The sequence below is a fragment of the Papaver somniferum genome, chromosome 7 (genome assembly GCF_003573695.1).
Source record: "Papaver somniferum cultivar HN1 chromosome 7, ASM357369v1, whole genome shotgun sequence".
NCBI classification, from domain to species: domain Eukaryota; kingdom Viridiplantae; phylum Streptophyta; class Magnoliopsida; order Ranunculales; family Papaveraceae; genus Papaver; species Papaver somniferum.
In genome coordinates this window covers 25,563,873-25,590,360 of record NC_039364.1, presented here as the reverse complement: position 1 = coordinate 25,590,360, position 26,488 = coordinate 25,563,873, and the positions used below count along the sequence as shown (strand labels likewise).

Sequence of the window (26,488 nt, the reverse complement as noted above, 5' to 3'; positions counted from 1 at the left end):
GTTTGTGGGTGAAAACTGTTTCTGCTGATTTCAGTAATTTCGTGTGTGTAGGTGAGAAACGAGTCTAAACCCTAAACAATGTACAACACAGGAGTACTTTTGATTCAAGAGATCAATCTGTACAATCCTGGCCTAAACCAATAAATGGTCGTTCCAGTCTTACTTCGGTCACAAAGTGAAGGAGAAGGGCTGGTCTTAGGGAGGGAAGCGAAGAAAGTGTTGAGACCAGAATAACTGACTCTGGAAGTGTGGGTATTTCGTGACTTGTATCAGAAAGTTGAACTGGCTAGCTGAATGAAAAGCTATCAGATGATTTCTGGATGTTGTATTGTTCTCCTGACCAAAACTTGTTGTTTGGTGGAAATAGGTGAGACCTATTTATACAAGTCGAAACAAAACGTACCCTGGTCTCGTAGGAAGTGGAAGCGATTGAATGGTGGAAGAAAGCGGTAACGTGTAACGCCTGGAATTGATGTTTACATAATGAAAGATACGTTTCACCATTATTTCTTGCCATTACTAACCTCCTCACTTTTATGACACTTTCATGTAACGGGTGTATTGCACGCCGCACGCTGTAAACCGCCAGACCAATACCCTGATGAGTATCCCCCAGTTTGTGACATGTTTTGATGTCTCGAGTGTTTTCATGGAAAACATGTAACGGTTTTCTATGGATGGAAAGTTTAAAATTGAGAGGCTTGCCGTAAGTAAATAACGTGTGATGCTATTAGGCTCATCTTGGTTGGTCGCCTAGAATTTGCCACAAGCTCGCCGGCTTGGTGGAGAACTTCGATAGCCGAGATCGCATCTCATGAAACAAGGGTAGCCGTTGATTGTGGCTGCCTTATGTTGGCGTTCAATGAGTTTGGTGGCGCGACCAAAGGATTTGGCGCCGCGGCCAAATTAGGGTTTGGCGGCACACACCAAAGAATTGGTGTTGCGGCCAAAAGGTCGCCACAAGTCTTGCGGTTTGGTGGCGAACATGGACGGCTGAGATTTGCATATCAGAAGGAAAGCATTGGCAACATGCTGGTGGTATGTCAGTAGCGTAGCCATGGCATAGCGGCACGCCAATGGTATTGCCGTGGTATGGTTCCATGCTAATAGTCGTGGCATAGCGGTATGCCAGTTGTGGCATGGCCAAAGCTAAAATTGGCGTTGTGGAAGAATTAGGTAGCAACTTTCCCAAATTAGGGTTTGGCGGGTCGAAACGCTAATTAGTGCGTGTAGTATGCGATGGCATGGCGCTTTTGGCATGCGCGTGCGGCATGCGCGTCTTGCGTGTGCGTCTAGCATGTGCGCCTGGCATGCGCGTCTGGCATGTGCGTGTGGCATGCGCGCCTGGCATGCGCGTGCGGCATGTTGGCGCGTTTTGGGAGGTTGGTGCGTTTTGGGAAATTGGCGCGTTTTTAGGGAGTTGGCGTGTTTTGGGAAGCTAACTTAGTATGGCGACCTATTTTTAGGTTGTGGCAGGTTTGGAGCAACCTAATTGGTCAATGAGAGTAGGGGGCCGACAAACTAGGGCGCGACCACACTTTTAGTGCACCTTGGAGGGTTTGATGTGACCTGATTGGTCGACGGGAAGTGGGGCCAGCAAGCTAGGGCGTGACCACACTTTCAATACGCTGTGGAGGATTTGAAGCAACCTGATGGGTCGATGGAAAGAGGGCCGGCATGCTAGGGCGCGGCCGCACTTTTAGTGCGTTGTGGCGGATTTGGTTTCCTGGTTTGGCTAAGCATGGTTTTGACCAACGGGGTCTAGTATACTGCGCGGGGCACGAAACCCTAATTTTGCAATTTAGCCGGGTTTATGAGTTCTTTGTGAGTTATCACAATAATTGGATGGATTTTGTATGCTGCCATAAAAATCCTTATCTATAAAATGCAGTGTGCTTTCCGTCTGAGCACTTTTTGCAATGGCCTTAACTTTGGTACTTGGAGGTTCATGCTACCCCGCTGCGAGTGAACATAAATCCGTCATGCCATACCGATTTAAGGGTTCTGTTAGGGAACATAGCACAGGAAAGTACTCAGTGAGTCTCGTATTGGCGGGATGCCGAAATTTACAGAGTGTTATGGATAAAAGTATATTGAGCGGCTCAATAAATATGTCAGTAGAGAGATTAGCACTCACATCACCGCTTCCTTGCAGAGTGACGTCACATCCGATGCAAGGTTTTACTATTTTAACCCTAAGCTAAAAATCATCATCAACAACTATATTAATGAAAATATATTTATTTGATTAGTTAAATAAACATTTTATTATGAAATATATCAATAAAATATTTATTATTGAAAGTTAATTAAGCTATAATCATTTTACAGCCGTAGGTTTAGCTTTCCCTAGAATGAATCCAAAGTGTCATTTATCTTGCATAAGTTGTCTATCAATCAGGTTAATCTTACAAAACCTGTTAGCTTCAGGAAGTACTTTTCTCACTTTGTTGATATAAATTATTCCAAATTTACATAGATTTGTGTTTTTTTCATTTTCCTATAGTTTAATCAGATTAATCTTACAAAACTTGCTAGCTTCAGGAATTACTTTTCTCACTTTGTTGATATAAATTATTCCAAATTTATATAGATTTGTGTTTATTTATTTTTCTAAAGTTTAATAATATGTAATTCTTGATCCACTTCATTTCTTATCTCATGTCTTTACCTATTACCATGAACTATTTCTCAAGTATGCATAATCACATGAAATCGAGAAGAAACGACAGAAATATAAATCATGAAAAAAAAATGAGAATATAAAGAGATATGAGAAACTAAATTATCCATTACAATTGATTCGTGTGCAGCCTTGACCCGACTTGACAAATCTTAAAACCACTGCTATTGATTTATCTTCTCCCTAGAAAAATATGGCTTTTATATTTATTTTCATTATAAAAAAATTACAGAAAAAACAAATTTAAAAATCCAATAAAAAAATTAACCAAGGGTAACAAAAGAATTTCTCTACCTTAGGACACCTATCTCATCCCACTACAGCTACTTCTTACACCACCTCCACCATTAATTTCATCACTCCATCATTCTCACTAACACCCACCACCATATCCCCACCGCTGATCCACCACCGCCACCCACCATCACAAGTACCATTAATGCCTACTGATTTAATATAATATAAACCTACTATGTATTGTATTAATTAATGAAAATATATTTATTTGGTTAATTGGAGGAATTTTTATTATGAAATATCAATATAATATTTATTAATGAAACTTAACTAAACTGATCATTTTACAGTCGTAGATTTAACTTTCCCAAGAATGTATCCAGAGTGTCATTTATCTTGCCTAGGTTTTTTAAACTCTGTTTTTTAAGCTGGTTTACAATTTCACCTATGTCATAACGACACAGCCTCCATAATACGTAAATGAAGAATTATGTCAAATTTGACCCTTGTCATTTTTTTGTTGGCTCTATATAGGTACAATTTGTTTCTATTTTTTATTTTTATTTTGAGAATTGCTAGGTTGACCGTAATATGTGTCTTGAAGAAACCACCGAGCGAAACATGCAGTGGGACCAACTGAAAACCTTTACTATCCTAATAGCAAATACATTACCCTATCACCGTTAAATCTTTCTCGGGTTTTTTTATGGCAAATTTCGGTTAGCCTGTACAATTTTTTTTATTATTATTATTATAACCATCTTATTTTCACATAGAGCAAGAATTCCCCGCTACATGACTACCACACTGACCACCTACACTACCACCACCAGAACCGCCCATCACTACTGCCTCATCACCATCTCCATGGACCACCACCCACAAATACTACCCAATTGATATGATTATTAGCAAATTTATTATTTATTGAATGAAAGTATTTATTAGGATAATCATAAGACATTTATAACAAAAGACTAATAAAATATTTAATGAAAGTTCATATATGAAAATAATTACAAGATATTTATGATGTAAGAAGATACTTATAATGAAAAATTAATAAAAAATTTAATTAAAGTATATTTATTAATATATTAGATATTTATAATGAGAGATTAATAAAACATTCATTATAAAAAAAATTAATGATGTAAACAACCACAACCATCGATTTAGCTTCCCCGCGAACGAATCCAGAGCGTCCTTTATCTAGGCTAAGTTGTCCATGATATGCTTTATATTCTTGATAAATCTTTTTGTGTAGCATGACCAATAATTAGTAAGATGTCTAAGAATAAATCGGTTTGTTTTCACAAAATCATTGGACTCTTACTCTGCATCATTGGAGTCTACTTTCTTTTTCAGCCTGCATCTAGTCATTTTGGTTGGTGTTTTTGGCTTCTTTGTTTCCTTATTGTTAGTTATGTTTCCTACCCCTCTTAGATGTCACTTTGCCCTTATCTTTCGTAGTATGTGGAACACTCGTTTCGCGATCTGGATCATATAAAGAAAGGGAGATTTACATGTATAAAATGATTCATATTTGTAAACAAAAGTACTTTAGTACCAATCATTTGAAAATCTACCTCGTTTTGTGTATCAGCATCCGAATCCTCTAATTCTCCTTCTGGATTCAATGCTTTCTGTACCATAAAATTGTTTCAATACAAAGTTGTGATCCTTGATTCGGTTGAGCCATCTGTGTCTTTTCTCCCCTGTTAACCTGTATTTGGAAATAAATAATATGGTGAGCATGTGTTCATAATACATCTATCTATAATCAAGTTAATTATTCATACTAATATATGTTGTTATCTTATTGCGTTATTCTAGGTAATCTACATGACTTTTCATCAATTTTTTAATTATGGCTTGTGCGGTGTGCTCGTGTTGATTTTATGCTCTTTTGCGATAAAGGATATTTCCATATTTGAAATAACATTGTCTAATCCATAAGTTCCTCTTTATCCCTTAGTTTTGAATCCTTTACTTAAATTCTTATTATTCTCATTCAAGGACGGATACTTCTTATATTTCGAGGATTGAATACTTCTTATACTTCATCAAGGATACTTCATGCTTCTTATACTTCTTCAAGTATACTTCATACTTCGCATACTTCAAAAGATGATACTTCTTATTTACTTCACAATGCTCCGGAACTTCATGCTTCTTGTCAATAAAGTACGTACTTTTCAAGACCAATATTCTTTCGCTCGTTCCTCCAACAACTACAACAAAGTAGATTTTTCCTTAAAGATCGCTCTTCAAACAATATTCAAGAAAAAAAAGGCAAGACATAGGATCCAAATATCGTACAACAGTAAGAGTTTGCGATATTATAGAGAGAGTTTGCGAGAATGTATCAGAGCCTGCGAAATTGTAATGAGAACCTGAGAGAACGTAGCACGGGATCCGAAAATGGGGGAATATGAGTTGTACTCCACTATACATGAGCTGTCATCCACTACGTAATATCCTATATAAAGAGAAAGGCAAGAGAGAAATAGGGGGATGATCAGAAAAGGATACACATTTTAGGATGAGAGAGGGAGACACAATTAGAGAGAGAGAAAACAGAATTTGTATTATTATCTTCTTCTTCCTTCTTCAACCAAGAGCTCCAAATACTCATTAATGGAGTCTCAATTGTAATCCATATGTAATTACAAACAATCATAGTGAAGATCCCTAACCCCGTGGATGTAGATCATATTGATCGAACCACGTAAATCTTGTGTCTTATTTTCTATTTTCATTATTTTTATCTTTATTTTCATATCAAATAAGTTTAGATCTAGAAATTATAGTCATGATAATACAAGGGGTGTGTTGTGGGATTTCCTGCAACGACAGTGTGATTCTGCAGTTTTTGACCTCCTCGTATTGGCCCTCAAAGGTTAAACTTATAAGGGTTTGTCTCGATTCTCTTCCCTTTCCTATCAAGTTCACGTTCTTTGATTTTATTTTATTTTTGTGCTTCTTTTCTCTGGATCCAATTCAGTCTCTTGAGTATCCAACATCTAGAAAAGTTAGGAAATAAAATATACACTTTTCCAAAAAAAATAAAAAATAAAATCCTAAATCAGTAAGCTTTGCCAAATCAAGTAAACCCTACTTATAGGTATTTATTTTCAATTCATTACTACTTAAAGCATATTATGACGTCTTAAATATCACCTTTTTTACTTTGAAATTAACCCATGTTAAGTATTACCTACTTTATTCCCCGAAGAGATTTAGTTAAAGTGGTAAGCCTCCAATTTAAACCTTACTTAGCATGTGCCAACTACTATTTATAGTCTTTGGGTTACTGTTTCTTTTTTTTTTTTTTTTTAAAGCTTCTTAATACACTATTGTTCTTATCTAACTCTTCCTTGGAGAAATCGTCTGACATAACCTGGACACTATGGAAATGGGGAGCACATTAACTTAAGCTAAATTATTAGTGGGAACGACTAGCCCATTGCACAACTATCTAGTTTACAACAACTGCATGGAAGCATTTAACGATTAAGGTCGCGATATTAAGACAAAACTCTAAAAAAAATTACAAAATTGTACTTTTATAATTCTTATTCATAATGAGTTTTTATAATTCTGGTAATTATGCTTATTGTTTATTCTGCAAAGTGGCAGAACGATCAAATAACAAAAGAAGATTACTTGATTTTGAACAAACATCAGCATACAAAATTAAGATATATCTCTGTTTAAACAACAAATAAATTAATGGATTCTTATATGCTTAAATATGTAAAATCATATTTAAATAACAACCGAGACAAAATTTGTAACATGCTGCCTTATAATATTTGTGTTACATTGCGGATGAATGTGCGTCACAAAAGCTAGATACGAAACTTTTTTAAATGTAGAAAGGAAGACACACCAAAACAAAAGGTTACAAAAAAGTATTATTCCATATGGATTTAATTGCTATCATTCTTCACTTTAAATTAAACACAGAGATTGGTCACCAAATTTTTCCAAGCAAGTTCTAAAGCAGCTTAAACACCGAAATTACAAATTTTATTTCTTCGAACAATATAGACATCTTGGAATAACATGGTAGATAACTCCAGTGTTGAAAGCTTAATTGCAGAGTTTTCTGCCAACGTCTGGCGTCAGTTATGCTGAACAAGGCCTCGATGCTAGGAAAGGACGAACCATTACTTATATTCTATCCGTCCAACCACTACCGAATATCTAGGTATTATAGAAATTACCATTAATGTATGTTATAAAAATACGCGTTTGAAGGATATACAAAGGATGAAGAAAAAGCATTCCGACAATATGTATCTAATTACAATAAGACACTTAAGAAATTGGATACAAATTCAGAGATAGAGAAGATTTGTCAAACAAATAGAATGTACCAATTTGTTAAGGAAGATAATCAGTGTGACAAACACTGCTGAAATCAACCATACGAAAGGCCATTTAACTTGGATAAAATACGTCATCCAGTACATCTCCCATTAGAAATTCCCAGGAACTACACAACTTTACGAATCTTGTACATTCGAGTAATCCATGACCCTGGAAAGAATAACTTCAACGTAAGACAGAAAGATCCACGCCACAAATATCAAATAAGATGGGACTGGAATGTCCATCTGATTGGTGAAAGGAAAGCTAGCAGGAGACGTCAGAGGAACTTCAACATAAGACAGAAAGATCCACACTTCAAATATTCAAATAAGATGGGACTGGAATTCCAATAAATGAGAATTCAAAGAGAATAGATACTAAAGAATCGATTATCACCTTTACATCTTCGTGATGTATAGTATTTCAAAGAGAATCATCCAGCAAGGCACGGTCCATGCCAATCATTTGACTCCATCGTTGTGCACTGGTATCCATGACCTACTCTCTAAGAAGATTAGGATTGATACGAAGGTAAGCATAAAAAAAAATCTGGCGCACAAACATTCCATTAGTAAGCTCGGAGACTCACCATTCGGCTGGCATGAGAAACCAAAAAACGATGTAATACTGGAAACTCTAATGCATCAACAATCACGCGCATGAAATATGCACAACTAAAATCTGTGCAGGAAATATTCACAATTGTTTCAGGGTCATGAGAATAGTTTGCATAATTATTTATATGACCCTAGGGCCAAGAGAGTAAAACCCATGTTTTCTAGGGTCATAAGAATAATAACCCTATATAAAATATCATGTGTATGTGTCTTGCATAAAATAGGGTAGCCACAATAGTATTGTATCACAAAAAATTCAGTAGACAAATTCCTATCAAGAACATGAAAGAGTGGCTTAAAGCCGAACATGGTAATTGTTAGAACGATTATATTTTCTGTTTTTTTTTTCTTCTTCTTCATAAATTGCATTCTAATCAGCATATTCATCTTTTCTCTTGAACTTCCCATTCACTTTATCATTATTACTCGCTCCCTGTTTTTAGAGTTTAGTTGTAAACGATAGTGTATAGCATAAAAAAAGTTATATAATAACTTTCTAGCATCACCACTAAAGTTGTACCAACTGCAGAAAACCTCCACCCTCCTCATTGCTATCTCTAACCATGCTATTAAAATTTGCTACCGTTGGAAAAGAAACCATCAAGGTAGTTGATCCCGTCTACCGAGAAAGGCTAAGATTAACATAATTTCACACAGAGAACTAAAGAATACGTAAAGATACTATAAGATGGGACGAAACAACTAATATGCCTGAACAGTCTAATTTCCCATCTTTTAGAAGTACAGAAAATGCCAAACACTATAAAACTTTCCAACTTTTCGAAACAACATAATTGTTAGTTGTGATAACAATTCAAGACTTGCCAAAAATTGGGACAAAGTAGTTTAATACCTAGTAGAGCTAATTTAGTAATTTTAAAAGAGTTGACTGATGAGAAAATGTACTGTTTCCTCTTCCAGTTACATTTAAGCTTTATTGTATATTTGGAGAATATTAATTATAACTCAATATAACCAAATTGTTCAAATCTGTCCCAACTCCAGACTCCAACATCTAATTTCAGTTAAAGCCCAACAGTGAACCTGACGTGATTCGAACACCAACTCAGTTAAAGCCAGACAGTGAACCTGACGTGATTCGAACACGCAACGTTCTGACATAGAGTCAGACGCGCTACCATTGCGCCACAGATTCATACTCGTGCACATTGGAGTTTCCAAAATCACATGGTTTCATAGTCCCATACCAAAAATCAACTTGAACAAAACTCCCCATCGTATAAAGTCTCAACAATCCAAAGTCAGGAAAAAGATTTCAAGTTCAAGTGATCGTCTAAAACAAATTCCTTTAGTATTGTGAACATCCATCGGACACATGAATGCACATCTAACTCTGTCAACAACATCTTCAACAGAATCATAGAGATTATCAATCATGTAAGCATTAAACCCAGTATTCAATAGTTGAATAATAGACAACCATTTCAACCGATTAAATCCAGAAAAAAAAAAGAAAAAAAAATCGAATCAATGCAATACAACTCCTCGGATTAAACCTTAAGAAAATCATGAAAAGATGGAGCTACAATCTCAAATTAAACCCTAAACGAATTATAACTAACCTAACTAATGAGTGGGGGTACCATTAACATTTTCTGGGGGTATATAAAGGAACACCCATAAAATTTATACTTGGTTAATAATTCTTGTTTGTATATTTATTAACAAATTAATAAAACAATGAGTCAAGATCACAAAATACATGATGAGAAAGAAAGTACCGGAAATGTTTTGGCAGTTACGAATAGTAAGTGATCGTCATAAAATACCGGAAAGACTATTATTGTCCATACAAGTCTTGAATTTGATTTGATATTATGCACAATTCAAATTTGATTTGAAGCATTAATGATGGAGAATATTATGCACAATTCCAAAAAAAAAAAAAGAACTTCAGTTTCAACTTCAAACTACACACCTTAATGCTTCGACCAACTTAGTCTAAAGTTGGTTATGTAAATGAAATCTGAGAGTTGATCATGGTAATGCTATACCATCTGTGTTCTTTTTGGTCTTCTATTTCTCTCAGGTGATTTGAGTTGTTCTGCATCTGGTGCAACAATCGGTTTCTTGATCGCACGCATTCCTACCAAGATGAGATTAATCATGTCTCAACTCTCGATTAAGCAAATCCAACTGCTCCCCATAATATAGTTATGATTGCCCAGAATGTGAAGTACCCAAAACCTGCATTGGGTGAGTTCGTAGAATGTAATTCAAGGCGTTGAAAATCAAAAAGTCATTCTGGAAATTTAACACTCGATATATATAATCACCAAGAAAGTGAGTGACTAAAAAGTGGATTAATGGCGGGTTAATTTACCTTCGTTGTTTTTCACGTGAACTGTTCGTTGATGCAATAAACAACTCATGACTCATGAGAATAAATAGGAAAATTGAAAAAACAGAAGGAAAGAGGCAAAAGGATTAGGGGTTAGGTTTTCTTCGCAACTTATCCACTAATACACCGTCTAAATAAATCATCATGCTTCAACTTCTTCTTCCTCCGGTAATTAAACCTAAACCCAAAAATACACACAATCAATATAAAATCAAATTTACAAATAGTGGACATGAATGTTGTAACCAATTAATATAGTTCTCACCGAATCTACTAACCTGATTCAAATATCAATTAACAATAGAGATGCAAAATCTAGGTTTTTACGTGGACTATTGAAAGATTTGTACTCTTTAAGGTTCGAAACTAACTTTTGTAGTTCTTCTTTAGGTTTAGGATCGATAACTCAAAAAATCTGGTCGTGAGGAAAAAGGGAAGAGAGAGATAGTTTAGCCACCCCTATATTCGTTCCCCGCGAAATTTTGTTTATTTGCAATAAAACAACTAACCTCTTATTTCAATCGAAGATACCATACCTATTTCAATCTCTTACAGATTGCTTATCTTTTAGTACACAGGAACAACAAAATCCTAATCGAAACCCCTAAACCCTTGTAAAAAATCTAATAATTTATGCAAACATGAGTAATAAAGATTATACCTTACTCAATTCTGATTTCGCATCAATACGGTGAGTAATGATAGTCTTCCACTGATAAAGGGAAGAGGTAGATTGTTTAAAATTAGTTTTTTTCTCCAAACTGGGGAGATTATATTGTAAAATTAATGAAACTAAGTTAATTGACATTGTGTAGCAAATTTTTGTGGCAGAAAAAAAAAATCATACAAAAGACGTAATTATTAAAACCTTAGAATTTGTTAAAAGTATAAAACCCCCAAAACACTAAGACTTCCATAGAAATACTGACCTGGTTTAATTGATCTGGTTTAATAAGTGAGGCGAAAACAATCAACAATCCTATCATTAGGTTGACACAGTATAAAATATCCATACAACCTAAACATTGTAGCATGATGCTTCTTTGAAGCGGAATCAAGAGCCCTATTTATGTTGATTTCTGGGTAACTCATTTGATTGTTGTTACTAAAAACATCAACCTAAACCATCAATCAACATAAAAGAAAAAAGAAAAAAAAACAACTGAATTTTTTTTTTGGGTTTACGTATATTTACCTTGTTCTTCAATTCATCTCAATCGTCTTTCTGATTCAACAACAACATATAAATATCATTGTTATGAAAGAACGAAGAATAGCAAAATTAAAACAGAGAAACAAAACTCCTAAGTTTCCGCGTGAGAGAAGGAAAGGGATCACAGTGGAAGAAACATAAAACTAGATGATTGCTGCAGCAGTGGAGACCGACGAAAAACGAACAAAAATACCCCAAATTTTGTTATTCCACACCCAGATTTCTTTTTCTCTGAATAATTGAAGAATTTTACCTTTTCCAATGCAAAACATATTATCTCGTATTTTGTTATTTTTATCTCTCATTTTTAATGCTAATAATTAACTTTTATCTGCAAAGCAAAAAAGACACGACGGTATTGGTCACATAATGTTGTAATATAATTGCTTGAACGGTGTGAAGCCGTCTGTGCCAGGGTGAAAAGCAGATCGACAAACATTGCCTTAAACACATTTTTTCTAGAGTTAAAAATTGATCCATGGAGTATAAGAAAAAAAAAAAAAAAAACTCAAGTTCTTCCTTGGAGCATTTATTGTGGATGGCATGAATGTTTTTTTTCACATAGAGATCGAATTGGACACCAATGTCATATGTACATGTACTAGTACTTCTCTATCCAGTTCACGTATGTTTGATCAAATTTGAAGACCCTACTAATTCCCTATTCGCTACTCCCACCTGTTGCTGCATGTAGGACAAGTGACAACCAAGCGTTATCTTCTAAAGGATAAGGGTATTATAGTAATCCAGTTCCTTATAAACCTAAAAAAAAAAAAAAAGTAAGATAGAAAACTTTTTTTTCATTCCATTTTCTCTGCCCCTCTCTCTTTGTTTCTGCTTTCTTCTCTCTCAAAAACATATAATTTCTGGTTATGATTTGAAACAATAAGTAATTTATGTTTTCGTGTTTTTGTTTGTAGATATTAAACATATATTCGTTTTCTAGCTAAAATCAAAGACATGGAGCGATGGATGAATTTCAAGTTTTGAAAGAGAGGAAGTAGGAGTACTCTGCGTCTGTTTCTTTTGCTAACAATGAACTTGGAGGTTCAGAGGTACTTTTAGCCTAATAATCTTCTGTGGATTGATCAAATGGGTGTTGTTTCTTTTCCATTTTATTTAATAATCATTTTTTTTACTTTCAAATAATAATTTGTAATCTTATGTTATCAGTTGAAATTCGTTATTCTTCATTTCACTCTTTGTAACAAAAACTGAAATTCGTTGAATGGGTTGTTAATATAGATTTTCCTTTTCAATTTCACCAAATTTCCAATTTTCTGCGCATGCGGTTTTGGGTTTTTAAATATGGGCTATTGGGTCGGATCCAGTGAAGTCCGTATTCGAACAGTTCATCTTCTTTACCCGTTTCACTGCTACTGCAATCCGTTTACAAACCGCATCATCTGATCGATTTAGTGGATCATTAGGTGAATTTTCAACCTTCAACTTCTGGAACACAGCCAACTCCAGTAATGACATAAAAGGAAGCTCCAGCTAAGGTAAAATCTCAGCAAGTAAACAACAAATATAATCTTAGAAAGAATCTAAGGAAAAGGGGTACTAGGGACCTCCAACCTTTACAATGAGAGTTTTCTTTTGGAATCTCAGGGGCTGAGAAGACCTAGGGCTCAAGAGAAATTAAGGTCTTTAATAAATCAATTTCAACCTTCAGCATGTTTATAGCAGAGCCTAAAATAAGTTGCAATGCAACATTTTGAATAAGTTGAATTTACCTGGGATGCAAAACATGGTAATTCATAATTCACTGTTAAATAAGAAAGGGAACATTTGGTTATTTTGGAATAACAATCTTCCTACGCCAACCGTGGTTTCAATGTCATCTCAAATGATCACAGTCAATATTGGAGGTAATTTAATATCTGGAGTACATGCTCATGTTGGTGCAGTGCAAAGAAGAAATTTATGGTCTGAGATGGAGGTAATAAGTGATTTAAAACTTCTTTGGTTGGCTATTGGTGATTTTAATACATTCCTAACATCAGAAGAAAAATCTGGTGGAAGAGCTCTTAATACAAGAAATATGCTTGAGTTCAATAATTGTCTTGACAAATGTGAAATTCAGCAAGCTTCGAAATCTGGTTGCGAGTATAGTTGGTCTAACTGTCAACATGGTGCTAAAAGAATCTTATGCAATCTTGACAGGGAAGTAATAAACAATTTGTGGGTTCAAAAGTATACAAGTTGGAGTTATAAAGTTGGTTTGAGGATAGCTTCTGATCACTCCCCTCTTTTAGGTGGTTGTGTAAGCTGTCCGAAACCAAAAAATGTCCCACAAAAGTTCCAAAAAATTTGGATTGAGCATCCAAACTTTATGGAAGTTGTTAGTAAGTGTTGGTCTGAAAAGGTAGAAGGGGATCCAGCTTTTGTGTTCTAGAGTAAGCTAAAAAAGTTTAAAAAAGGTGTTAGTAGAATGGAACTGGAAAGTGTTTGGAAATGTAAATGAACAAATTAAGGAAGCTACAAAAGAAGTTCAAGACGCAATGAAGTTATCTGATGACAATCCATTTAATGAGGAGTTATTGGAAAACTTAGTAACAGCTGGAAATAAGTTAAATTCAAAAGAAGTGCAGTTGAGTACAATGCTCAAGTTTAAAGCTAGAACCAAATGGGTTAAAGAAGGATCAGCTAACACTAATTTCTTTCATACCAAGCTCAAGGTAAGACAAGCAAGAAACTCAATCTGTGAATTGGAAAATAGTAACAATGAAATTATTACAGACCAAGGTAAAATTGCAGAAGTGCTTATTAATTTTTTTTGAAGAAAAATTCAAATTCAAGGAAGTGAATATTTCAGAAGCATTGCTTGATGTAATTCCAAGTTTAATAACAGCTGAAGATCAAGAAATGTTGGATGCAATTCCATCCATGGAAAAAATTAAACAAATTGTATTTAAAATGGATCCAGACAGCTCTCCAGGTCCAGATGGCTTTTCAGGCAGCTTTTACAGGGCTTGTTGGATGATAATTCAAGATGATGTGGTCAATGCTGTCCAATTTTGTTGGAAAAGAAAATTTATTCCAAAGGGTTTAAACTTTAATTTCCTGGTGTTGCTTCCAAAAGTTGAAGGTGCAAGATCTCCTCAGCAATATAGGTCAATTGGTCTAAGCAATGTCAGCTTCAAAAATTTTACTAAAATTATTGCATCAAGAATGTCAGGTCTCATGCATAAGCTAGTTTCTCCTCAGCAAGCTCCATATATCAAAGGAAGAAATATACAAGATCAAATTATCTTAGCCTCTGAAATGGTTAATGAAATGAAAAAGAAAAGAAGAAATGGAAATATTGGTCTCAAACTGGACATATCTCAAGCTTATGATTCTGTGAGCTGGAGATTTCTTTTTCAAGTTCTAAAGAAATATGGATTCTCAGATACTTGGTGTAAATGGCTTGGCATTCTTTTTCAGTCTGCAAGAATCTCTGTCATGATAAATTGAGGGCCAAATGGTTTCTTTCCGGTGGGTAGAGGGTTAAGGCAACGAGACCTCTATCTCCATTACTTTTTGTTTTGATGGAGGATGTACTTAGTAGGAATATCACAAAGTTGGTAATGGAGGGTAAGATTAATCCAATGGTGATAAGAAATGGAATACATTCTTCTCATATGTTTTTTTGCAGATGATGTTTTTATTTTCTGCAATGGAGCTAAAAAGAGTATTCAAAATTTGATGAAGCTATTAGAAGATTATCAAGACAGTTCAAGTCAAGTGATAAACAAAAACAAAAGTAAAGTGTTTGTGGATGGAACAATAGCAGCAAGAGTAATACAAATTAAGGAAATGATGCAAATGGAAGTAAGTAAGTTACCTGACAAATACTTGGGAGTCATCTTACATGCTGGCAGAGTTAAAATTGCTACAGTCTGGCCTATGGTGGAGATGATGCAAAATAAGTTAGCTAGATGGAAAGGCAAATTGCTTTATTTTAATGATAGACTGGTCCTGATTAAATCAGTTCTTTGCAGTGTTCCAATTTATAGCATGTCAATTTATCAATGGCCAAAATCTGTTATAAAAATTTGTGAAAAAATTATCAGAAATTTTCTTTAGTCTGGAGATGGTGATATCAGAAAATTTAAGACCCTCTCATGGAAGAAGGTGTGTTCTCCTTATAGTGAAGGTGGCCTTGGTCTACAAAGATTGAAAATTCTCAATAAAGCTCTGCTCATGAAGATTTTATGGAGAATCATTAATTCAGAAGCTGAATGGGCATTATTTATTAAGGCTAAATTTCAAGACAAAAAGCAACAATGGAAGTGCAATTGGAAACTGTCATCTATTTGTCCAGGACTGAAAGGGGCTTGGAATCATCTGAAAGAAAACATAAAATGGTGCCTTGGAAATGGACAGAAAATGTCTTTCTGGTATGATTCATGGCTTGGTAATACTCCTATAATTGAAGAGGTTGGACTTACAGAATATGTCAAGAACCATATCAACTTAAAGGTATCAGATTTAATTCTAGAAGGAAAATGGAATGTACCTGAGGAGCTAAAACCAATAATTGCACATTACACTCTGCCTGAAATTGGTGTTGGTGAGGATATCTTGGTATGGAAAGAAGACATCAAAGGTAATTTCACTACTTCTTCTGCAATCAATTCAATAAGAAACAAAGAACAGCCTTTGCAATGCTATAAAAAGATTTGGAATTCATTTTTGCATCCTTCAATAGCAAGCAACATATGGAAAATCTTACAAGGGGTGTATGTGGATGATTCTGTAATGATTGAGAGGGGTTTTGAATTAGCTTCCAGGTGTTGTATTTGTGAAGAAGAGCAAGACAATATGCAACATTTTTTATTGGAATGTAAATTCAGTAAGCAGATTTGGCATTGGATATGTCCCGTGTTCAATTTTCAAATTCCAAAATCCTTGGAGGAAGTGTGGAGAAGTTCAAAAAGTAAAAGTCCTTTCATCAAAGAGTGTTGGATTATTGCAGCTTGTGCAATTTTAAAAGAGATTTGGTTCCAGAAGAATAAGATGTGGTTTGAGCAGATAAAACCAAATTTGCAAAGTTTCAAGGCAAGAATCAAAAAAAACAATCTATCAAGGAAGCCTCAGAATGAAAAGCAACAAGTGGAACTCTGACATTGATAATCAGGTAATCCTTTTCTTCAAACTTGAGCCAAGAAAAATCAAATTTCAATGCATAAAAAGTTGCTACTGGAATCCTCCTTGTCCAGACTTTATTATGTTTTGCTGTGATGGTGCATCAATTGGAAACCCAGGATTTGCTGGTTTTGGTGTTGTAATTAGAGATCATATGAGTCAAGTGTTGGGAGTTATAGCTGGAGGAATTGGCATTGCTACAAATTACATAGCAGAAGTGTATGCAGTTATAAGTGCAGTGGAACTGGCTGTTAAATGGGGGATGCAGAAGGTAATTCTGGTTTCAGATTCCAAAACAGTCATAACTGAATTTGAAAATAATAAGATGCCCTGGTTTGTGAGAATGAGATGGCAGAAGGCAATAAAATAGATTCAGAATATCCAATACTTACACAACTACAGAGAAACAAACTTTGCCGCAGACACTGCAGCAAAAAAAGGGGCCAAATTGGCTCCAGGGCAAAGGCAAGTATATGTTGGAAGACCTAGATTTCTGGCTAGAGTAGAACAACCAAATGTGGAGTATTATAGAATATGTTAATCTTGTTTAACAAAAAGCCTATGTAGTTGGCTGTTTTGAGTTTTCTTTTTGATTGTAATTTTTCAATAACTCTTTTTACAAATAATATAATGTGATTCAGAGAGAAAAAAAAATAAAAAAAAAATAATTAGGTGAATTTTGAACTGATAATATGTTGATTTGATTGTAGTTGGAAGAATTTCGTGATAGTTTGATTGATTATTTGAAGATGAATCCCAATTTCATGAAATTAAAATCAATTTTATTTTCTCTGCACAAACTTTGTGACGGACAGATGCATATTTCTCATCCTATAGAAGGCCTCCCTTTGGTCGGCCGATAAGGCTTTTGTATGACGCGGATAAACACACCAACCAAATATTCGTTCACCCGCGTAGACCCCGAAGCTTCCTGGCCGTCAACTGAAAATCTCAATCTGGAAATTCCCCACCGCCGGATGATGGCTCCCGATCAACGTTGTCCGTCTGATAGCCCTATCTATCATGGAGACAAACCTCATACCTTTTTATAACAATGATTTCTTTGTGTTCAACTGTAATTTTATGCCTCATCGGCATCTTGTTATCGATATTAACTCCCTTAAAAAAATCAGTCCCAATTGATTTCTAATTTTAGGCGTTCCCGTTGATGTTGGTGCTTGCAGCATGAGGATTTACTGAATTTATTTGCTTCTTTTCAGATGTTCAATCAGATTGATGGTTTTCCGCAGGCAGGTTTAATGATATCCACAGATATATATAGTATCTCCACATGGGGCTCAGTTAAGAAACATGTTCTTCGTGGACAAGAATAGCAGTGTAATGGATGTGCCAGTGGTTAAATCCTATTAAGAATATTGTTCCACAGTTGCATAGTTCTTCGTAAGTTAATATCAATGTAGGGAAAATGAGAAAAAAAAATGAACCATGACTTACTATTGCACGCTAATCAACGTCCAGTGGATTGTAAAGAAACGAAATCTCTGGCAGTTTCAGTCTAACAGTTTAATTTTAAATACTCGTAGAAGCGTGTGCATTCTGGTTTTGAGGTCATCCGGTATCGAAGTAAGTGGTATGGCTCCGTAATTCCTTCCCCCTAAATCACGATTCTAATTCATAGCTTGCCCACCCAATTCTCAAAACTTGGCTCCGCCCCTGCGGACGAGTTTAGGCTATTATTTAGTTCTTCTGTCAGTTCCACAACCACAAGCCGACAATCTCAGAACGACCAGTTCACTTACTTCTCCGATGAGCTCCTTAAAACCGATCATTTTATCCCCTTCGCCCATTTATTAAGAGATGCCAAGGAGAGTAGTAGCTAGAGAGAAACTATCGAGTCCCATGGACATTGTTTCACCTGAGAAGCTACAAGTGGTTCCATCACACAGATCCGTTGCGAGCTACTTTCGAGATCAGAAACTAAAGCAAAAACAAACAAATCGTGCGCTATACAAGACTAGAAATTAGAACGTCTCAGCAGCTGAGAGTAACAAAAAGATTTTGTAGTCTGTCAGACAACTGCACGGTCATCACAGCAGGCCAAAGCCAAGCTGAGAACGATCATCTACAGCCACAAGGCCTACAATCATAGGCCTGTGACCATTAATCACGCTCTGACCGCGCAGTCATGTTTCATCAACCAGACTGTGGTTCCTGTCTCCTTAGAACTCAAGGATACAGAGGTACGAGCCTATAGAACAGATCCTGTTCAAGTAAGGTCGTGTCCAGTTTCCCGATTCCACTCACTATAAACCATACTCCATTTCTCAGTGTTATCGGTGTGGGACTAACAAATGAAATGAGTGTCATACTTCTGAATCCCCTTGGGAGAAAGAACCATATATACAAGTTTAGAAGGTCGCAGATTCGAGACTCGCATCAGCAAGTTTAGAAGTTGGCAGAGAAAACCATATACACGCCTGTGAAATCTGAATGAACAATACACATATTGGATAATTCACAGAACATCAAATCGAACCTGATGGAGAATTGGAAGCAACTGTAGTTTATTGGGGCTGTAATCGTTCCTCCGTTTGCAGCAAACAAGCAACTTGTAGGGTAAGCCAGCTTCATGAAAATGTTTAATGATAACTTCATGTAATTTTAGCACAAGATTTCAATTTTCCACAGATATAGCAAGACATCCTAAAACATGTAGTATGGGGCAGTTCCGACATCAGAAACTAAGAACTAAGAGGTACATAAGCGCATTATAGAAGACCCGACTACATCCCGCAGACGAATAATACTCTTTGTGTAGGCTACGGCGTCTAAATTATTATCGGCTACTCTACTGAATACCGGGGCCATCAATTCTCGACTCTGTGTATCGTAACAAGCCAATCCTTTCCTGTATTTCAAATAAATCTTCTTACTTCTTATGCACAAGGATTTGATATCAATATCTTCAAGATTAATACATTTCGTATCAAAACTATAGGTTTTGATCCACGTAGCTTTTTTGTCGTCCTTTTGCATCTTCCATATGCCTACCACTCCACAAGAGATATCGTGCGTCATAAGACAAAGACTCCTGTCTAGTTCTACCAAGAACGCTGTGTAAGCGCCTCCACGTTGTGTCTTTTTACTATCAGGTGCATGAATCAATTTGAACATCTCTGATGCAACATCGAAACACAAGATGTTTTGATTTTTGATAGCGTGCCAATATATTGATCCTTCGACAAACACTGGTTCCGGACGCATCTCGGGATCCCCTAAATCTGGGTGAGGAAAGCTGGGTTGGTGTTGGATTTTTCTCCATGACATGGTGGTACCTAACTCTAAGACCTCGCACTCCAATGAAGAAGAGTTAGAAAAACATCGTTTCAGTTGAACCACTTTGTATACATCCTTTTTTGCGTCAAAGCCAAATCCACATGCGCTTGCCTCCTCTTTTTCTTCTTCAATCCGAGGTTTTGGAATCTCTAGCATTTCCTTGGTAATTGGGTTCAACATCAGCAGAGGGAACTCCGTATGGAAACATAGCAAACCACTGCAGGAAGTGATTTTCAATATCCGATCAGTGGACACCGATATCCCGAACTTGTCAGTTTTTGTGACCTTATTACATGGGACATCTTCGTATTCCCACAATGAGTTTAAAATCGTTAGATAGTATCGTTCAATATGATCCGAGTCATGGATGAAAACAATACCAATGGATTGATTATTTGCTTTGTGATGATCGTGATGTTGTTTCACGAAACTAGGATCTTTGATTAACGAACACCAATCCCTGCATACACCCTTGAATCTTAATAAAGACTCTGCAGGACTTCTTAAAAGTATTTCATGGATGAGGTGCGGAGGAAGATCTTTCGCAATACTATCTCTGAAGAAATCCCTGGTTATAGGTTGATTATGACTATTGTTTTTTTTTAATTTTTTAATGGGATGAGAATTCATCTCTGGTGAATAGTTACAAAAAGAGTTTGACAGCCAACTAGCGAGGGGATATATCTCTCGTTCTGGACGGCGTATATATAGGCTGAAATTCTATAATTCAAGTTCCGAAAGGAACACAATTTTCTCTAGGGTTGTTCATGGTCGGTTTTGGTTCGGTTTCCAGCCAAACCAAAACCGAAACCAATATTATTGGTTTCGAAAAATCTAAACCAAACCAATCCATTAACCATTGATTCGGTTTCTAAATGGTTTTAGCCGGTTTCGGTTTGTTCCATTGGGTTAATGGAAAACCGACTGTATTTCACTTTTCTGAAACTGACAGTTCAAATCTTTAAAAAGAAATAACAGTGGAATCTTTTTAACCTACCTGCAGAATGTAATTAACACACAAGCGTAGTTCATAACTCAAGTTTATAAGCATAGTTCCAAACATAAAGATTTCAGATTAAAAATACATAAACTCCAAGTTATGCATGCTCCAAATTCATACCTCAGCTGAAGATTCTGGCGAATCCCGACTGGAGACGAAGAAAAGAAGAATGAGAAAAAATGAACTCGTCTGGGGTAAGGGTAGAACTTAGGTTTACAAAGAATGAGATTGACGGGGTATATTAAATCTATCTGATTTTAATCAACGGCCTATACTTATCGGTTTTTCATTGGTTTTTTGTTCGGTTTTCAGGTGAAACCAAAACCGAACCAGTAATGCCGGTTTCCAATTTTTTTTTTACCATAACCAGTCCATTAGTAAATTGTTTGGTTCGGTTTCTTCCTAATCGGTTTGGTTCGGTCTGGTTCCGGCGGAAAACCGAAACCATGTTCAGCCTAATTTTCTCAAAGTCCCGTTTCCTTCTAGGAGTACAGGACTATCCTTATATAAGCCCAACTTTAGAAGGAACGTCACACTCAAAAGTTTCTTTTTAGAAGCCCACATCTTGAACTTCCGAATGAACTTTATTCAATAATATTTTGAAGAGAATTGAAGAATTCCATGAGGGCACCAGCAATCCCCGGGAATCCCAAAAATCGAAAATGGAGAAACCTAACATTTTGATTCAACTACATCAAAATAGATGTGCGAGAGTCTCGCAAAATTAGGAGAATGGTTACCAATCATCATCCCAAAGCTTCTGATAGGGAGAAAGTGAGTAATTTAGCATATTTATCCCTTTCTCATCGGTTGATGTCTCAATTGTAGATCTAGTTTGTTTAATTATAGGTCGAACAATTTTGTAGCCTATGGTGAGTATGTAATGGTGAACGAAGGTTCATGCACGCGAGGGAATATAGCGATTTGAAAAAGCATGCTCGGAGGTCCATCAACGATGTACTAATGTGCGAGATTCAAGAATACACACACTGAACTATGTAATGCGCTAATTCCCTAAACTATGTAATGCGCTAATCAAACCCTACGAATGAAATTTTTATTTATGAAAGTGTTGCATAATCGGTGAATGTGAACATCTATAATAATCTACTATTATGTAAGTAAGAAAATTTTAGGTTTCATGTTGGTTTTTTTTGTCTAAAATCGGTCTACGTTGACATTTATATCGACCGATTCTAAGCAGCCAATTTTTTCAAAATTTTCTCAAGGCATAATTGGTCATTATGGACATTAACAAGGGCCAACTGTTCCTGATCAATTTATCTATCTTTCTATTTTTACTTTTGAAAAAACTAGTTATTAGGTCATCCTCTATATAAGAAGGACATCTTTTCCATACTCAATTTGCCACAAACTTGCATCTTTTATTCACTCCTAGTTCATCCGATACTCAAACAATACATACCTAGTTTCATGTACTTTACAAATTTTATTTCATCATATACTCTGTTCTAGTTCACTTCATATCTCTACAAGCATGGCAACATTTGGCTGGGGTGAAGATTTGGCCATAATCAAAAGATGGTGTAATGAAACCCAACGTGAAGGTGTCCAAGCTGAAAGGGTTGCACCCGAAGCTTTTTGGAGAAGGGTGTATATCCAATACATTCAAGATTATGGAAATACAAAGTGAAGATTTATGCGAAAAATTCATGATAGGATATCCAAAAAAGAGATAGTTGATTATGTATCCATACAACAACGGAGTTTTTGTCGTAGCCATTTAGGCTTGTCGATCCAATAATTTATAAGTATTTTCGAGTTTAAAGTAAGTTTGGTTGTTTATGTGTGTGTGTGTTTTCTTTTTCTTTTCTTTTTTTATATGAGGGGATCGCAAAAATACACTACTTTGAGAAGAAGAAAAAAGTTGGAATTCATATTTGATGAAAGTTATGAATTTAAAGTCCAAAATTCCAAAGTATGCTCCGGACTATATGTCGTTCAATGATTTAGACAACGATAGAGAATTGTAATAGTTTTTGAGTAGACTTTTTGGATTGATCTCTATGTAAACCCTCACGAGACGTAAACCGTCTACTGGTGTCGCCTAAGGATTAAAAGACTTGTTGCATGTGTCATGTGTAACAGTGGTGCCTACAGAGGTGAGTTAGATTTATTTGAAATGATTAAAATTCCCTACGAGTATGAATGAAGTTTTTCTCTACGAAAGTGTATCACTATCGGTTTATATGAGATCCCACATCCACTGATTATCTTGTTCTAATATGCCTTTATGTCTATGGATACCGCCGATGAATTTCTTTTTTAGGAAAGTGTATCATAATCGGTTTACATGAGATCCCACATCGACTGATTATTCTTTTCATAATTGGCCTTTATTTCAACCTATATTCGTCGATTATTAGTGTTCTTGATGCATGAAGAACACCAACCCATAATCGGCATATGTATGCCATCTTATCCACCAATTCAAGGTCGATTTTCTTGAAAATAATTAAATTTTAAATTTTTCATATTTTGATTATTTATTAACACCAGTTAATTTCACATCTAACACAGTTTGAAAAGACGACGGTACCCAAATATACCTCAATCTAAAACTTTTCCACCTATAAGTCCTTTATCCGAAAGTGATTGTCTATGGACTGAGTCGAGACAATACAACTAATCGGTTCACACTTCGTGTGATCGTATATGGATACGAGATCGAGACAATACGACAACAAGATAACTTGTGTGATTGACTAAGGATACAAGATCGAGACTATACAACAACGAAATATGATTACTTGATAATAGGTTCGGACTTAACCAAACAAAATACGCTTGCTATCAAGTAAATAGGAATTAACGTTTGTGTATTTTACTTCTAATTATAATAAACAATTATAATTGCGGAAATAGAAAAATAAAAGACACAACAAGATTTTTTTAACGAGGAAACCGCAAATGCAGAAGAACCCCGGGACATTGTCCATAATTGAATACTCTCAGAATTAAGCCGTTATACAAAATCTAAACCAACTTCGTAGAGTTGAGACCAAGCAACTAAACCTATAGTTCACCTAGTTCCCACAATATCCTTGCGCCACCAACTTGTAGTAAGTCACGCACTTGGAACAATTCCTTTGGTTCGTATTCCAAACAATAAAGGAACAACAAATCTGTTCGGTAACAACTCTTTTCAAACAACGTGATATGATTTTGACAAAAGGCTCTTCCGTTTATCCAATAAACTCCTTTGTCAGGTTCTTAGATCTATCTATTTAACAACTACCAAAGTAATTGTATAGACTATGCAATCAATACTTTGAATCACAAAGAATTGTATTGATGCCGATCTACTCAACTAATCAATCAAGGTTATCACAAAGATAAACCGATTATAGTTGGATCCCCAGCCGTTCAAGTTTTGTGCACACCAAAGATCATGAACTCAAATAAGAAATCTTCTTTGTCTTCAAATCTTCTTAGATCTTCAATAAACACCTGCACACACAAACAACTTGAATCTCTTGTGATCAATCACACACAGAACGGAGTTTGTTAACGATGGATTATCACAAGACGTCTTTAGAACTACAAACAGTTCTAAAGATCCTTGTCGATATTTCGATCTAGTTTAAGTGAATCTTATATCAGAAGAGAAGATTCTCAAGCATAAACAAACTAGGTTCAATCAAAATTCAACAACCGTTAGTCAATCAAATCAATCGAAAACTAATAATAAACTTCAATTATCTAGTTTTCCACCAACAGTACTCCTAGAGCTTCTCAATCCCAAAGAAGTCTTTAAAACGAGCGGTCGTAAGAGATTTCGCCTAATTAGGGTACTTTCCTCTCCAAATAGAGGGATCCACCAGTAAAAACACAACTAGGTAGTTTTGATGGCTCTGAAAATTATTTTGCTTGAAATTCAAACTTCAATATTTATAGACCAAGGAAATTTGGACACCAAGGAATTTCCAAAACCGAATATTCTCAAAAATATGCAATAAAGCCAAAATCGGTTTTCATAATTCCTGGAAATGCTTTGTCCAAATATTGACCGAAATCTCAGTAGAAAATCTTCAATTAGTGAGTGTACATTACTAATTTTTATTTTCTAAAGATATGCATTTAATTGCTGGAAATTAAAAGCATATAAAACTAAAAACCTTAATTAAAAGATTCTCAATTTATTTCGATCCGGGATTCTCCTTTAGTTATTAAGGAATATATTTGAACAATAAAAGATAAGAATTATTGCACATGTTCAAAGTATGTCGACATCTTTACTTTGTAAATCCTTTTTCATATTTACAATCTTGGAACCGATTTGCCACACTTCCAAACGAGTTTAGAATTGGTTCATCTGACTTCCAAGAACTATGTGATTGATTATCCTATCAAATCACCAATAATGGGTTCCACGGTTCTACCAAAACACAAAGCTTCTGTTCTACCTCCATGTGGGTACTAGGATCGGTCACACTATCTTTCTAAAAATTGGTTGACTAGGTACTAGGATCGGTTACCACATAATTATGGTATTTTACTTGTGATCGGTTGCACAAGTCATAGGATCGGTTACCAATTACTAAGACTTGTTGCACCTCTTACAAGGATCGATTCCACATACTTGTGATAGGTTGCACCTCTTACTAGGATCGGTTCCCCAATGTCTAGAGTTGTTCACACGAATTACAAACTATCGATCATACCATCTCAGGTGATTACTTAAGATCGGTTTCACTAATAAAAGTCATACCAATAAAAAAGTTAGGCATTGTGAATAGTTTTACCAAGATACATAAACAAGTTATGAGTGGTTATACTAAACACACATACCCATACATAATAGTAATCCAAATATTTGCAATGAATAACAATACCAATAAGCCTAGCAATTTCCCTTTCGATTCATAAAACAAGTTTATGAATTGTACTTCCTTTAAAAAAATGTAAAACATTGTTTCCTAGGACGAAATCTTCACCCATACCCATACATAATCACAATTGCATTCATACGATTACGTCGATGTCTTATATACAAAGTTCAAAAGATAGATGTTATACTTCGTATTGTAATTCCTTAATACTATGTCTAACTAGAGTATAATCATTAACAGCTTCGCAGTTATGTTTTCAATATGCACGACTTGAAAGATACGTTAAGAATGAAACAGTTCAAGTCAAATATTACTAACTTCAAGAGGAAGGATGATGCCGTCGATGTAACTCTTTACTTCTTCACATTCTTCAAGCCTTCACGTAATACTTGTAAGTCTCATATCCTAGTAACTTTCTAGCTAACCTATACGAAGTTGACTCTAATAAATAATCAAGCGACTCTTTAAATGAGTTTTGATCCACCAAAATATGACAACCAAACTTGACATACCAATGCTTGGTGGGTTCAACCGAGCTATGCTCTAACACGATTATAACAACTAAAACGATTAATCAATACTAATTAATGAGAAGCACATTAGTCATTAACAAAAATTGGTAGATTAGAAGTTTTAGGCTTTCAAATAGTCCTACTTTAACTTTTAGTGGTTAGCCAGGATTTCATTCCTTTAGGGATAATGTACCTGATTAG

At 35.5% G+C, this 26,488-nt stretch overlaps 1 protein-coding gene and 1 non-coding gene across 2 annotated transcripts; one reads left to right on the top strand and one right to left on the bottom strand.

Moving 5' to 3' along the window:
- Positions 1-13,242: 13,242 nt before the first annotated feature.
- LOC113294395 lies at positions 13,243-16,604 on the top strand. The gene is made up of 6 exons (XM_026542792.1): positions 13,243-13,758; positions 13,916-14,173; positions 14,295-14,837; positions 14,981-15,071; positions 15,133-15,452; positions 15,564-16,604. The coding sequence occupies exons 1-6, from the start codon at positions 13,243-13,245 to the stop codon at positions 16,602-16,604; spliced, it is 2,769 nt and encodes a 922-aa protein (XP_026398577.1).
- Positions 16,605-18,648: 2,044 nt separating this feature from the next.
- Positions 18,649-18,866, bottom strand: LOC113300917. The gene has a single exon (XR_003336015.1). It is a non-coding gene; the product is annotated as a small nucleolar RNA U3 (small nucleolar RNA).
- Between the last annotated feature and the right edge of the window lie 7,622 nt (positions 18,867-26,488).

Excerpts from the sequence above, each read along its gene's own strand:
- LOC113294395 (XM_026542792.1), top strand. The coding sequence starts at position 13,243 with ATGGTAATTCATAATTCACTGTTAAATAAGAAAGGGAACATTTGGTTA. Across the intron at positions 13,759-13,915 it reads CCCCTCTTTTAGGTGGTTGT|GTGTTAGTAGAATGGAACTG; the intron begins GTAAGCTGTCCG and ends AGTTTAAAAAAG. Across the intron at positions 14,838-14,980 it reads TATCTCAAGCTTATGATTCT|AGGGTTAAGGCAACGAGACC; the intron begins GTGAGCTGGAGA and ends TCCGGTGGGTAG.